At 36.6% G+C, this 14,966-nt stretch overlaps 1 protein-coding gene across 1 annotated transcript in view; it reads right to left on the minus strand.

The window, feature by feature from the left end:
* Positions 1–5,394: 5,394 nt before the first annotated feature.
* RFX6 (regulatory factor X6) overlaps positions 5,395–14,966 on the minus strand; it is a 63,028-nt gene continuing 53,456 nt past the window's right edge. The window contains exons 14-19 of the mRNA XM_002714772.4: positions 14,545–14,662; positions 12,724–12,846; positions 11,782–11,988; positions 10,311–10,823; positions 9,322–9,534; positions 5,395–6,977 (exon numbers count right to left, since the gene is read on the minus strand). Coding sequence (XP_002714818.1) covers positions 6,802–6,977; positions 9,322–9,534; positions 10,311–10,823; positions 11,782–11,988; positions 12,724–12,846; positions 14,545–14,662 — 1,350 coding nt within the window. The 3' untranslated portion in view covers positions 5,395–6,801. The remainder of the gene's footprint in view (positions 6,978–9,321; positions 9,535–10,310; positions 10,824–11,781; positions 11,989–12,723; positions 12,847–14,544; positions 14,663–14,966) is intronic.

Consider the following 14,966-nt stretch of genomic DNA (forward strand, 5'->3'; position numbering starts at 1 on the left):
ACATAGAGGTGGTTTACCATCTGTAAAATAATTTTGATTGTGGAAACTAGGAAGACAAGACTGTTCTCATGATAATGCTTCAGTATTTCAGAGCTTCTGAAAATCTCCGCTTGATATGCTTAGCAGCTTTTTCTAATTCTTTATAGACCTTCCCAATCATATAAAAGCTTCAGACCTTTTATCAGTAAATCCTTAAGATCACCGTTGAAAGTGAAAGCCTCAGGAATTTTTCTCCAGCCTCATTCTGGTAACTCACACTCTCCTTGTTTTGTCACATCTTGTTGTTTCCCATTGTCCAGCTGTAGGCCTTCCATGGTAGATCCTTACTACTTATTCTGCTGCTCACAACTGTTCCCCCACCCAACAATCCCATCCACTTAGCATTCATTCTTTAGGTTCAGTCTGCATGTCACTACTTCCAAGAAGCTGCTTTGACTAGCCTTCCCCACCCCATCTTTGCCATGAGCACACCTCCTGGAGGCTAATTCTTGCTACAATTTCTCTCAGTAGCTTTCACTTTTCACACTTGTAATGAATTCTTAATTATAATCAGTTGTGTAATTGTTTAGCTTAATTTCTTCTCTCCTTCATAAACTATGAACTCAATGAGGGCAGGGACCTTGATTCTCTTGTTATCACTAGTGTGAGCAGGCATGTTTAAAATGTGAGATTACACATACTATCCCCTGGAACTTTCAACACACTAACTCCTGAACAAAACCTAATCAAGCAAAGAATGTCATCAAGATATTTCATTATAAATACTCAAGCAATAAATGTAATTTTTGAGTTGAATTGAAATAGTTGTAAATAATGATATCAAAACTTGGGGGGGATCAGGAATCTGGGGATAATCTTTTTATATACCAAACACTCCCCATGCTACTGAATGGACAAAAAACTTTCTTACAGCCTTATGATATGAAAAGTAAAAGGGCAAAATGAATGAGTAGTCAATTTTATCCTCATGAGCTTCTGCATTAGTATGATGGAAAATACAGACATTTAAAGAAGATAAATTAGAACTTTCCAGCTGGATTAGGTTTCACACACACACACACACACACACCCTAAGTAAAAATTTATTCTGCTCAATACTGGAAAATAATTGTTTTTATAACAGGAAACATTTCTACCCCTACATTATTTAGCCAGATCAGTTAGAGTTAAATATGACTTATAGGATTTTGATGTTAGAAAACTAATTTAAAACCTCTTCTCAATGTGGAAAGAGAGCAATAACTTATTTTCTGGTTCAATATCTCAACATTAGTAAATAAATCATTCACCAGAGTCCACTTACATCTCCCGATCTTTTCTAGCTATTGCTAATACCTATAATCAAGGAATAACTGTAATTTATTTTCTTTTCATCTAATCAGTGTGCTTTTGGAACAGGCAGTTTATGTTCTATGTCATTGACAAACTCAAGACTTAATTTAGAATTCAATAATTGAATGAGATGGCACAATAACCTTTTATATAAATTCATCTTTCTTATCTTTCCCAAAGAACAAAATGTCCTGTATGCCATAATCACTATTGTTTACTTTTCTGGAAGGTTTTTGTTTAAATTTCTATAACTCATCCTGGATTGTAAATCTGCCCTCAAAATACAGGGGGAACAGTTTACTACTCCAGCCTTTCTAAAGGCTCATAGCTGCTATTGTGACACTTGTATGGTGGTTAGGTTCAGTCCTTGTGATATAGAAACCCACGTCTCTGTGTTATCCCCTTCCAGAGAGTTCAGACACATCATGATCATTTGCCGCCTTCTTTTTTAAAAAGTTGAAACTTGAGTTTCAGAATTTATTTCAAAGATTCACTTTCTCTTTCTTTTCTCTCTCATTCTCTTTCTTTTTCATTCTTTCTTTTTCTAGGCCCCCATCCCATTTTTTTTAACTTTTATTTAATGAATATAAATTTCCAAAGTACGATTTATGGATTACAATGGCTTCCCCCCCATACCGTCCCTCCCACCCACAACCCTCCCCTTTCCCACTCCCTCTCCCCTTCCATTCACATCAAGATTCATTTTCGATTATCTTAATATACAGAAGATCAGCTTAGTATACATTAAGTAAGGATTTCAACAGTTTGCTCCCACACAGAAACATAAAGGGATGTGGTAGGGAAGGAAATGTACTACTGAGGTTGACTTCGAGTTGACAGCATTCTTTATCTTATTTTTGTGGACTGAATTGGCCTAAAAATAGATTCAGTCCATGAAAAATAAAATCAGTGCATCTCAAGTTTTCTGTGTATTAAGTTTTTCTGCAGAAAGGGAAACACCTATTGTTGGGAACCTGGCAGTGCCATTAAAGCAGTTTTATTTTAGTGGCTCCATGGAGACTGCATCCATCAAAGGCTCCAGGAGCACATTCAAGTGGGCAAAAGAGAATTGTGCATTATTCCTCACCAGTCAGGACAGCATGGCTGCAACTCTGTGATCCTGTCATGCCAGAGTCCCATAGCAAAGATCCAATCACGGCTGCCCTGGGGGTCCCTCTGACAACTCCATGTCTCTCTACTACTTCCTCCCCACCTCTCCTTTTAGCTCTACCTCCTCTGCCTGTGTCTCTAGGCTGCATATGAATATTGGAGCCCTGAAGAGATGATCTGAGAGAATTATATGCTATCTAACTCTGTCCCACACATTTAAGCATTTTCATACTCCTGGTCCTAGCACAGAAGCCAGTGCACCTGCCTTCTTTAGGCATTGTGGGCACCAAAAATACCACTCCCTCTCCATTTCCAAAACAGGATTTCTAATACAAATATCACATTTTCTCCCTAATAAATGGAAGTTAAATTATACAAAGAAAGACCTTTCTGTATCAGTATCACTATAAATAAAGTTTTATAAAACTTTTATACATTTGTCAAACCAGTGGTTAAGAATGCTATACTACTATGGTTTTAATGATTCATGATTGCTTTAAAATTTACTGTATATGTATGCTAAACTGATCTTCTGTATATAAAGAGAAATGAAAATGAATCTTGATGTGAATGGAAGGGGAGAGGGAGTGGGAAAGGGGAGGGTTGCGGGTGGGAGGGACGTTATGGGGGGGGGGAAGCCATTGTAATCCATAAGATGTACTTTGGAAATCTATATTCATTAAATAAAAGTTTAAAAAAAATTTACTGTATATGAGTGAAATGGTTATTTTTCCATTGAATTATTATCAATAGCTGTTATCTACATTCCCACCGAACTATAACTTTTTGCTTTTTACTTGTTAAACTTCTAATTTGGTGAAGGATTAAGTCTTTTTTACAGTAATGTAAATTTAAAATATGTTATCTCAAAAACTAAAAAGAAAAGAAAGGGAGAAGAAAGCAGGGTGAAAGGGAGGATGTGGGAGGGAGAAGATAGGGAAGGAGGAAAGGAATGTCATTATCTTGGGATTCTATCTACAAAACTATATTGAATCTGTAAAAAACCAGTTAAAATTTTTTAGAAATAAATGTATTTTTAGAAAAATAGGCTTTCCGTGTGTGAGACCTCAAGTGTCTCATAGATTGTTCTTTCTAGAGGCAGAATCAGAACAGTTTTTAAATCATAACTGGAACTGGAACTTAGCTTACATATTAAACAACAACAATAACAAATTCTCTGACCTGAAAGAATACTTGGGAATATGAAACTAAGGAGAGCCTTAACTTTTCTCAGTGCAACACTGTCTGGAGAGAAAAAAAAAATAAGGTGAGTCCTTTTTCACCTGTGATTCTATGTTAATGATATAGATGGCTTTAAGGTGTTATAAAACAGGTGTCTGGTCTCTAAATTGTATTAAGAATCTACTGAATTAATTGTAATGTTCATTTGTCATCATGTCTTTTATCCAGAGTAAGCACCATAATCTAAATTTGAAAAAGTAGCTTAAACAAGTATTTTAGAACTTTGATTTCTAATCTTAATTTTATATTTTACACAAACAGTAGCTTGAACAGTTACTTCCTGACACTCCACAACCTCCAAAAGCCACTTGCAAACAATTTACAAAAAGCTATGCAACAACCTTTGACTATATAAAATTAGCAAAAAGAATATCTGAAAATGTCCTGAGAATCTAGGCTTTAAATCCAGAAATTAAACAATTCTTAAGTTATGAGTGTAGCTGAAGCTCAGCAAGATCTTTCGTTGTCTCATTCTCCTTTCATTTATGCAGGACTAGCATTGTCTTTCCAGGGCAAATTTAGAAAATATGAAGTTTTCTGGTTGTCACAATGACTGGGAACGGGGATTCTATTGACAGAGTTTGAGGACCAGCAACACTAAATATTGTGTAATACATAGAATAGTCAAACACAATCAAGAATGGTCTTGACTGAAAGTTAATTGTGTCTGCATTGAGAAACACTGTTATACACTTGACAAGACAAACTCAAGTCCCATTGTTTGGGAAGATCTAGTTAGCCATTTGCCCTCTTGTGATGTCAAGACTGAGTACCTTGTAATCAGCCAGGTATACATGAATCCCAGAGATGCAGCTTACCATCTTTTGAGCTTTTCTTTGCTTCACACCATTTCCCCTCACTTATAAAAGAGCTATCAATACAGAGTCAATTATTTACACTCTGATGTCTTGCAAATAGAGTAGGGGAAATTTTGTAGCTAGGATGAGGGGGAAATCCTTCATAGTATTTTTTTTAATGACACTCATGCTTCTTCCTCTATCTACAGTCTCTTTCTTTCTGCTTTCTTTTTTTTAAGATTTATTTATTTATTTGAAAGTCAGAATTACACAGAGAGAGAGGAGAGGCAGAGAGTGAGAGAGAGTTCTTCCATCTGATGGTTCACTCTCCAATTGGCCACAATGGCAGGAGCTGGGCCTATCTGAAGCCAGGAGCCAGGAGCTTCTTCCGGGTCTCCCACGTAGGTGCAGGGGCCCAAGAAGTTGGGCCATCTTCTACTGCTTTCCCAGGGCACAGCAGAGAGCTGGATTGGAAGTGGAGCTGCCGGGACTTGAACTGGCTCCCATATGGGATGCTGGCACACCAGGCGGCGGCTTTACCTGCCACGCCATAGCGCCGGTCCTTTTGCTTTTATGCCTTCTCTGTATTTGCTGCACGTCTAGAGGAGAGAAACAGCCTCCCAAATAGTACCTGTTCAGGCTAATTCCTCCTCCTCCCTCCTCGCTCCAACTGCTACTAGACATTCCCTAAACACTGCTTCCCTCATATTGCTTGTCTACCAAATCTCTTTATTGAATTTCTTTGTCATTACATCAAAACATACGTAAAGTGCACCAGTATGTTTTCTATCTTTATATTTTCCACTTTGTCTAATAAAGTGTCTGACACAAAACAGATACTGAGAATATATTTAATCACTATACATTCAAATTTTAATTCTTAGTCTTCAAGACTTATTGCCAAATACTTCTTCGAACTCTTTCATTTACTATTTCATTCCAAGCCTTTATTAATTTCACCCTTTACTCCTACAACTTTACTACAGTACATGACATTTGGTGTGCTATGATTGCAAACTTTCCCTGCTTAATTAATCAGATAATGAACTACGTATTACTGGGCACACTACTCGGCAAATGGTAGCAGTACTCCAAAATTTCCATAGGTAATTGTTTTTGGCTTGCTGCAACCAATTTCATAGTTTGTTTTTACCACATTACACTGTGATTTGTAATGGGTATTTGGGGCTTACAGATCCTTTCATCATGCACATGTGGTTTACAGTATAAGCTACTCCTTAACAAAGATATCATGGTTCTGTCATAAGACAGGTAAAGCCTGTAAAGTTAATAGAAGTCTCAATTATAGGACTTGAATCTTACAACAGATCTTTCAGACAGTACATATGCAAAGCAAAAAGATGAAAAGCTAGATTGATGGTATTGTCACCTTGTGGTAATCTATATAATGGAAAGAATCCTTCACTTCTGAATCAGCCTTTGCATCCAGATGATGCCTGAACATTCAATCAATAAGCAAAGTATTTGATAAAAGACCGCTTCCAAATCTGAAGAGATTCCAACAGTAGAATAGTCATCATTTTTTATATTTATATGCATGGATCTGATATGCAAACATTTGTACAAGCAGCTTTACCATTTAATTTTATATCCAGCGGAGTCCTGCCTTTGTCAGAAATGGTACCAGCCCGGAGAGCAACCAAACCTTTAAAAACATTTCCATACGTTATTTATTTTACTTCTTATCTCTTTTAAATAAAGAGAGGAAAGCATTTGTCAACTATAATTAGTTACATAGATTTGGAATACTGCTATGTAACAAAAATCATCATGCTAATGCACAGGAATTGAAAGTCAAGCAACTTTGGTCTAGACTGAACTGAAGTGAAGTCTTGACTTTGTAAACATTTCCATAGGAGGTAGAACACACACATTTGACTTCTTGTCAAATAAAGGGTAGTAAACAATGATTCTGAGATCCTAATAAATTAAAGATATTGTAAAGGCATTAAATATGCTTTTGCTTTTATAAACCAAAGATGAAGGAAACACAGATCGACAATAAATTAAAAAGTGAAATATTAATTTTTCATAGTTGAAATATTTATATCTTCAAATCCCTGTTAGTTCCATTTGATAATGTTTGAAACTATGATTAATCACAAGATCACATTTTAAACTATTTGTGTGCAAGGCAAACTCTGTAACTGTTTCCATTCACTATGGAGTTATCCATAGTACCAGTGACTTGAAAAATAATGTCACTGAATATTTCATTTTCCTTAGTCTGATGATAGTCTGAGTGAATATTTTGTGCAGTAGAAATTTTTAGTGTCAACTTCCTCCCATTGTTGTTGGTTTAAGTGCCTCCAGCTGCTGTTCCCATGAACACAGTGTTGATGGGTGGTAAAGAAGACACCATTTCTCTACTGCTAGATCCATGGGAGTCCAGGGTTTCTTGAGCTGGATATTGATTAGAAGTCCCATACATACACTGGGATGAGGAAGAAGAAATTGGTGTTTGCAAACTGGAAGCTGTAAGGAAAAACATAATAAACAATTGAAAATGATTGACATTTTCTTTCCTCTGCAAGTACCACTTTAAGAGACTTTAAGCATCAGTTCTTTACTTTTGCATTTAACACGATATTTCTTTGAAACTTGAGTACACATGATCTGTAAGAGCAATCATCTTTTCAATTTTTTTGACTTACAGTTCTCTCAAAATTATTTCTTCTATATATAAAGGAAACTCGATTTCAACTGAAGTTCTACTGCAAAATATATCTCCTAATCTACCTCTTCTTGCCATCTGCACTTCTCTGATTATAGTTCAAACCACCATATTCTCTTAACTGGACCAACATAACAACCTCCCAACTGATCTTATGACCCTCAACTTGTCTTACCCTTTCATCTCCAAAGACCACCCAGAACTTTCTGAAGTGTAAATCAAAATTTCACTTTTGTCCTCAAATTCTACAATGACTCCCCAAAGTTTTGGAATAAAATCCAAGCTTCTTGCTCTGGTTCATAAAACACCATGTGAATTGATCTCTGACTTTTGGTTTATTTTGCTCAACTCTCTCCATCATTCACCATGTTCAGTCCACACTGGCTTGTCTCTGCCCATTCATGGTTACAAACTTGTTCCAACTTCAGAGGCTCTGCACTTGCTCTTTCTTTTGCTATAACTCCACCATCAGATCTTCATCTTATTATCATTCAACTTTATACTCAAGTTTCTATACCTCGGGATTCCTTTCCTAACTACCCTACCAGATCTTCTGTTACTATCTTCTTTTTTACTCTAACTGAATATGCCTGAAATTATCTTTTTAATCCATTTGTTTAAATACATACTGTCTTAGTCTCTCTTTTCTAGATTGTAAACTTCTTTCAGACAGGAACTATGGTCTGACTACTACAATATCCTCTCACCTAATATGCATATGGCACATTGTAGGTTCCCAAAAATATTCACTAACTAGCTCACCAGCTGTGGTTGATGACTTTTCATTGCTTTATAAACAGTTTTATAACTAAGGAAGCCTTTTGGCTCTCCCTGTTCGACTTACCCACTTACTCCATTCCCTCTTTATACCCTGAAGTCCACTCTGAATCTACTTAGTAAGTGATCTCTGACAACTAAAGCTTAGAATCCACCCTATTCCCTACCTATGTTCCATCAAAGCTTCCACTATCTCTACAAGTAAATAGAACTAATAGTAACAATAGCAACACGGTACATTTTAGTCTCATAATGAGGAAACTTCCTGAAGTGGAATTTTCTGCTTCATTAGAGTAACCTAGAAGCAATGACCATTTGCAGAAAGCAGGAGATGAGCCGCTCGACTGTGCTCAGAGAGCATCTGTGATGGGCACAGGAAGGAAAGAAGTGCTTCCTATTGAATTATTGGAAAAGTACACTGAGGGACGAGAGGGCATTTACCTCATTTTTCCTTATGCTTTGCCCTTTATTGACGTTAGTTTGAAATAAATTCCATTGGAATATATCAATCATCTCATATAAATGTTAATAGTCTTTATTGAATTTAATGAATATATACTTGCCATAAAATGCCTTATCAGTATGAATCTATTCATAGATTTATTCACAAATCTGTTATTAGCAATGATGTATAACTAATTATTTACAGACTAAATCTATGTGCAGATTTAGTTTTTACTTCTATTTTGATTCCTAGATTTTTTTTTTTAGTTCCTACTGTGTGGTAGACATTTAACTAGCATAACTTGCAGAATTTCTCCATAGATGTGACTTAGGCATTGCATCATAGTTGGAAAATATGGTAGGAGACTTTCTGACAAGCACATGATTTTCTCATTTTCACGTGAATTTTGTGCTATAGAACAATAAAAATAGCAACATTTCCTACAAAGGTGCACATGTGACGTGTTCAGCCTCCATCTCATGACACCATTTTTTAAAACTTGGAGCCGTTTTTGGGTACTGAAGGATATTATGGATTACAAAGATACTCCTTGGCACTGCTGTTAAGCCCACCAGTTATAAAGAAACAGTGATAAACAGACATCATTATTGATCCCATAAAATTTATTGCCTTTTAGTCTGCATTTGATAGGTTATATTAAATTTTAGCATATATAATAGATGCCAGCTATTCTTTTGTAATGCATAATAGATCTAACCGCAGCTTTCATCCTACAAGGAATGAGAAAGTGAACACTTACTAACTACAGATTCAGATATAAAAATATAATTCTGGATTCAGAGTGATACATCAGCTGTGGAAACATGCATGCCCAGGTCACTTCAACACATCTCCCTAGAGTTATGCTGCATAACGAAGGTTAAAGACTGAAAATGTTTTCAAGAACTACTAAGATAATTTACCTACTACTGGAGTCCGACATGCAACTGGAGATGATGTGTCTGCAAAAAAGGAGCTGGTTTGCTTCCTGCTAGTGTCATCTAATATGTTAAGCGGATCATGGATATCATTGTAGGGAGGCAGTGAGCGAACACTGCTGATGACAGAAACGTGTTGATTCACCATTGACCCGAGTCTGTGAGACTCTGGGTAAGTCATATTGTTTCCATAGTATCCTATAACAAAAAAGTATTGAGAATTTGATACTAACTTATTTCAAGGAACATATCAGGGGAAAAATAGACAATATAATTAGATAGACTCCTAAAGGTATCATACTGTAAATATTATATTTGTATCTACATTCAATATTGAGTTGGGTTTGTGCTTATGTACATTAGTAGGGTTTTTTAAGAATACATTCAATTATAAGACCTGCCCATGAAGAAAGTAAAAAACACAGTATTAGCCTCTGACAAAGACTGCACTACTTTTCAACTATTATCTTATTTATAGATCTATATTTATGGAAAAAAGATAGACCCACTTGATACAGAAGCATCAAAGAAGCTGATACATAGGGCCTATTTTGGTGGCTAAAGGAGTCCACAGATCTTTCCAATTGCTTGGACTTCAAGTTTTTTTCAACTTAACCGAGTCACTGTTTGGTTTTCAATCTTTAAAATATGCTTTTAGCTTTCCAGAAGAAACATTATCCACTAAAAAACATTCTTCATTAGGGGCTATTAAGGTTTATCTCAAGCATATGGCTTGACTTCATATGTATTATATAAAACATGTATGGTTTTTACAAAAGCAACCTTAATAAATCCACAGAATTAGGGAATATTATTCATATGTAGCAGGAATCAGCTCCAAATAGCTAAAGCTCTCATAATATTTAGAAGCCTCACACAGGATGACATTCTATTCAGCAGAGGTGGAACTCAGTCCTGATTTTACCTTATGACCATCTCAAAAGTCAGAAAAAACTATTTAACAATTTGATTACCATTAGGTGAATTAGGAGGCAATGTTGCTCCCTGGCAGCTGGTGGTCCCTGTATTGCTTAAGAAATTGAAGCTTCCTGTATTTAGAAACTGCATGTTGTGTGAATCTTGGGCATGTGGGGACAGTCCATAGCCAGAAGGTGGCCGGGAGTTATATGGTGATCCAGCACAACTGCCACTGAAGAGGTCTCTAGAAAGCTGCTGTTCAGTCCAGGCCATGCATCGACCATGCTCAGCACGATGAGAATAGAGGCCAGAAGGGGGATGGGGCTGTGCCCTAAACACAGTCTGATAGTTAGGACTGGTCCCATAGAAGTCATGGTTGGCTGCAGGAAGAGTAGGATAAATGGCCTCTGGGTATGTTGAGCAGTGTGATGGAGCTGAGAGTACTGGGCCCACACTTGGGGGTCTCCCTGCCATTGGCCCCTGGTTAATGACACTTCCTCGGCTTGCCATGGCTGGAGAAATGGGTGGTGTCATCAGATTACCAGCACTCTGTGGAAGTTCCATTTGACCTGGAAAAAAAGTTCCCAGAACATTCACTTAGAGTGGCACACAAAAGGAGATGAGCTATCATTTTTAAAATATATATTCAAAAGATTTCTCGTTTTAATCCTTTGTGTTTAATTATTTAATTCATTACTATAACATTTTCCCCCAACTTGTTCATTGCTATCCTCCAAAAGCAACTGAACTAAGGGAATCCAGGATATCTAGACTTAAATATATCTTTACAATACATATAAATTTCAGAATAGTGGAGACTTAGGGTTGGTGACTTTAGAGAAAAGTCTAAGGTGGCTTCATTCCTCCACAGATATGAAGGTGGTTAGAAGTCATGCTTAAAAGTCTGCAGTTCATATTTATCCATAATTTAAAAATAAGCTGGAAGTTTGATATTTTTAGGGTAAAATAAAAAGGCACTAAGGTCAAAATGGTCATAGCTTCAAAGCAGTCAATTCAAAACAGCATGCAAATATCATGTCAATACGTGAATGCCACCAACTAACTCCCCCGGCTTCTGATAATCCATAGGTGAAATCTCAACTCTTGAACTGTAAGGTCCTTCTAGGTTTTCTTTATGTTCAGTGAAATAATGTACATGACAGGATTTAAAAAAAAAAGATACAAGGCATAAAGGGGGTAATTATTATATTGGTTATCCTAATATGGCCAAATATTAGGATATTTTAATTTAATAAATTAAAAATATTATAATGAGGAAGAAATAAAGTTTCTTCAAAAGTCAAAAATAAATAAGCAAACTGTTTTTTGATCTTCAAAGATTTTAAGGATTTTATATACACCTAATCGATTTTTTACCCCACTAAAAATGATAATTATTCATACTTCTATTTTTTCCTCCAATAGTTATTCATACTTATCACAATGTGATACCTATGTTAATAATGATGTTAATACAATGTGAATCATCGGTGAGATGTGTTGCAGACTAAGTGGCTCTCTTTGTACCTGCGAGCAGCATGTTGTCTGTGTTTCCTGTAGGGAATGGGTGCAGAGCAGAGGGCAAGCCTCCACCTTGACTAGCTGACAGAGGAAGATAGGTGGTCTCCACTTGGCTTTCATTTTTCATGCTGTCACTCGAGACTGAGCTCCCTTTATTACGGTTGGCCAGAAAGCACGAACTTGGAGAAGCAGTGAAGGCAGCTTTACTTGCATCTGGAAAGATTTTTTTGAAGTGGGAAAACAGATTATTCCCATATTCCTAGGAGAGAAGTCCTAATAAAAGAAACTGAAAATGTTTTGTGGTTGAACAATTAACCTGGAAACTCCTAAGCAATATTTTCTCTCATGCAAGTACTAATCAGGCCCTGACCCAGCTTAGCTTCTGAGATCAGAGGAGATCTGGAGCACTCAAGGCTGTGTGGCTATAGCCCTAAGCAATGTTTTCCATGGGAATCAAAGCTGGAAGAATTTTGTTCTTGACAGGGGTTTTGGCTTTTATTAGCTGTATGCTTACAGGTGTAGATATTTTCTCACGAACTCTAAAGAATTTACCCTGGAGTGAACAGTTGCTTTCTCCAATAGATGTGTTCCTTTCCTTTCCTAAATTTCTATAGGTCTTACATACAATATATGCATGTAGTAAACCACATGAGTTTTCTTTAATATATAGTTATCTCTTATATTATAGTGACTTCTCCAGTTTCTTAATTCTCAGAAGTTAAGAACACTGATTTATATCCTTCAAAGTTTCCTATAAAGTCCTTTACTCCATGTATATAAATGGAAAAAAGGAAAAAATACTGCTCTAAGAGTGAGAATATTCTGTTTGTAGTTACATGTTTGAGGGAAAACTCAGACTACTATAAACTCAACAGGTGCACTTAACAAACTCTTGAACTTAGATTTAAACAAGAAAATATGTAAAGCAAGGTATTTCTTTTAAAGTACCTGAATTCTTCATATACTTGTCCAGTAAATTCTGTAACTCTTGCTCTTTGTCATTATTAAACTGTGTCTCCATGGCCAGGAGAATGTATTCATCAAGGAGCATTCGGATCAAATGGAAAGACCCTTGTTTATGAATGGGGAACGGAGAAAGGACATTGTGCGATGAAAAAAAAGGAGAGGGAAAAAAGAGAAGTCAATTATCTTTGTGACCATCTCACTACACTTTACAAGGAGCAACTGAAATAAGCAAATACTTGTTGGACTTTAAATGACCTGCAAAGACCAACATGCTTCCCCTGGGTCTCTAATCTTTCTGTGTACCGCCTGCCCCGCTCACTGTGTGTACTGGCCTGCCAGCTCTTTGGCCACTAATTACATCAAAGGAAAATACGGATGAAAGTGAGACATACTTTATGCTTTAAGAGGGCACACACTGGAGTATGATAAGCTTTAACCTGAGTAGAATGAGCTCTACTCTGCTCTATTTCTGTTTACTTTGTACTCAATAATTAGACAATAGCCAATATGGTCTCAAAAATGTATCAAGTAAGGTGTCTTTCTGCCCTGAAACAGTATGTCTATGAGTCAGAAAAAAATACCAAAAGAATAATTTTTGAGTGAAAGATGAACTGGAAAAATTAAAAATTCTTTTAACTACTCAACAGGCTTCACAGCAAACCCTTCTTTTCCCAATAAAATTTGTTTTTTTTTTGTTTTTTTTTTTTTTTTTGACAGGCAGAGTGGACAGTGAGAGAGAGAGACAGGTTTTCCTTTGCCGTTGGTTCACCCTCCAATGGCCGCCGCGGCCAGCGCGCTGCGGCCAGCGCACCGCGCTGATCCGAAGCCAGGAGCCAGGAGCCAGGTGCTTTTCCTGGTCTCCCACGGGGTGCAGGGCCCAAGCACCTGGGCCATCCTCCACTGCACTCCCTGGCCACAGCAGAGAGCTGGCCTGGAAGAGGGGCAACCGGGACAGAATCTGGCACCCCAACCGGGACTAGAACCCAGTGTGCCGGCGCCGCTAGGCGGAGGATTACCCTAGTGAGCCGCGGCGCTGGCCTAAATGTTGTATATTTTAAGAAAAGTTAAATATGAGCAAGTCTATTTCAAACAACATAAAATGCATTCGATTCATCCTTCAGTACAAGTGAACTGATTTCTTGAAATGTAATTATTAAATGCAATTACTGCCTACGTGTTTGTCATCATAAATATAAAATTAGGAATTTCAGAGTTTCTAGGAAAAAGAAGACATTCAAGCTGGAAAAAGCTATTTTGACCCAACTTGTTTCACAAGTTATACAAATCAGGAATGATAACTCTAATCTATAAGAGTGTGAATTCTAAGCTGTTCTTTGTTTTCTGGAGGTCAGCTATGTGGGTGCAGAAAAGATGCAAAATGTTTCCATATTGCAATTAGTAAGGTTTGGAAAATAATGTTTATTATTGTTATTTGTTGAACAATTCATATTTATCCAAATCTAATAAAACGTAGTCATTAAGTGTTTATTGGATGCTAGAAAATGTGTTTTTATGTATGGTAACTCATTAAAGTACCTCTACAACCTTACGAAAATAATATTCTTCCCTTTCTTCAATGAGTAGAGCGCTTCTCTCAGCCAGAGAAAAGCAGTGTTGAGGTTGAAACCTGAATGTGGTCTGAATCCAAAACCCCGGCTCATAATTATCAACCTCTATCAGCTCAATATTCAAATGTGGTTTGAGAAGTGATAATGTAACATGTCTAAACACTGGCAGGAGATGTGACTGGGCACTGAATAATATAATTCACTTAAGAAGAGTTGTATAATGCACATAGAGTACCAAAACTGGATGCATTGTTCAAGGTGAGATTATGCATTACTCGAGCACCAAAAAAGCTCCACTTCAGCAGAAAATCTTGAGCCCTCTTCTTTAACGATCTTCCATTTTGTTTGCTGGTCTAAAAGTAAAGGAACAAATGAAACTATAAAACCATAAAATCAAGCATCCTAATAGATCAAGAAGTAGATAAAATGACAAATGGCACAACACTTATTTCATCAAGTAAAATGATCTGTCTAGGGATTTTAATTTTATCTGGTCTGTACTGTCATTTTAGAGATAATAATGCCTATTCTATATTTGCTTGTGTCTCAATATTTAACACAACAAAAGGAAATACTTCTAAAATATTTTTCTCTTTTAATTTTCTTTGACATAATATTAAAAGAACAGAAGGCAAAATGTGAAGGGATGGTTATATA

The sequence above is a fragment of the Oryctolagus cuniculus genome, chromosome 5, assembly GCF_051225735.1.
Source record: "Oryctolagus cuniculus isolate XC-2025 breed Fujian yellow rabbit chromosome 5, ASM5122573v1, whole genome shotgun sequence".
Lineage (NCBI taxonomy): Eukaryota > Metazoa > Chordata > Mammalia > Lagomorpha > Leporidae > Oryctolagus > Oryctolagus cuniculus.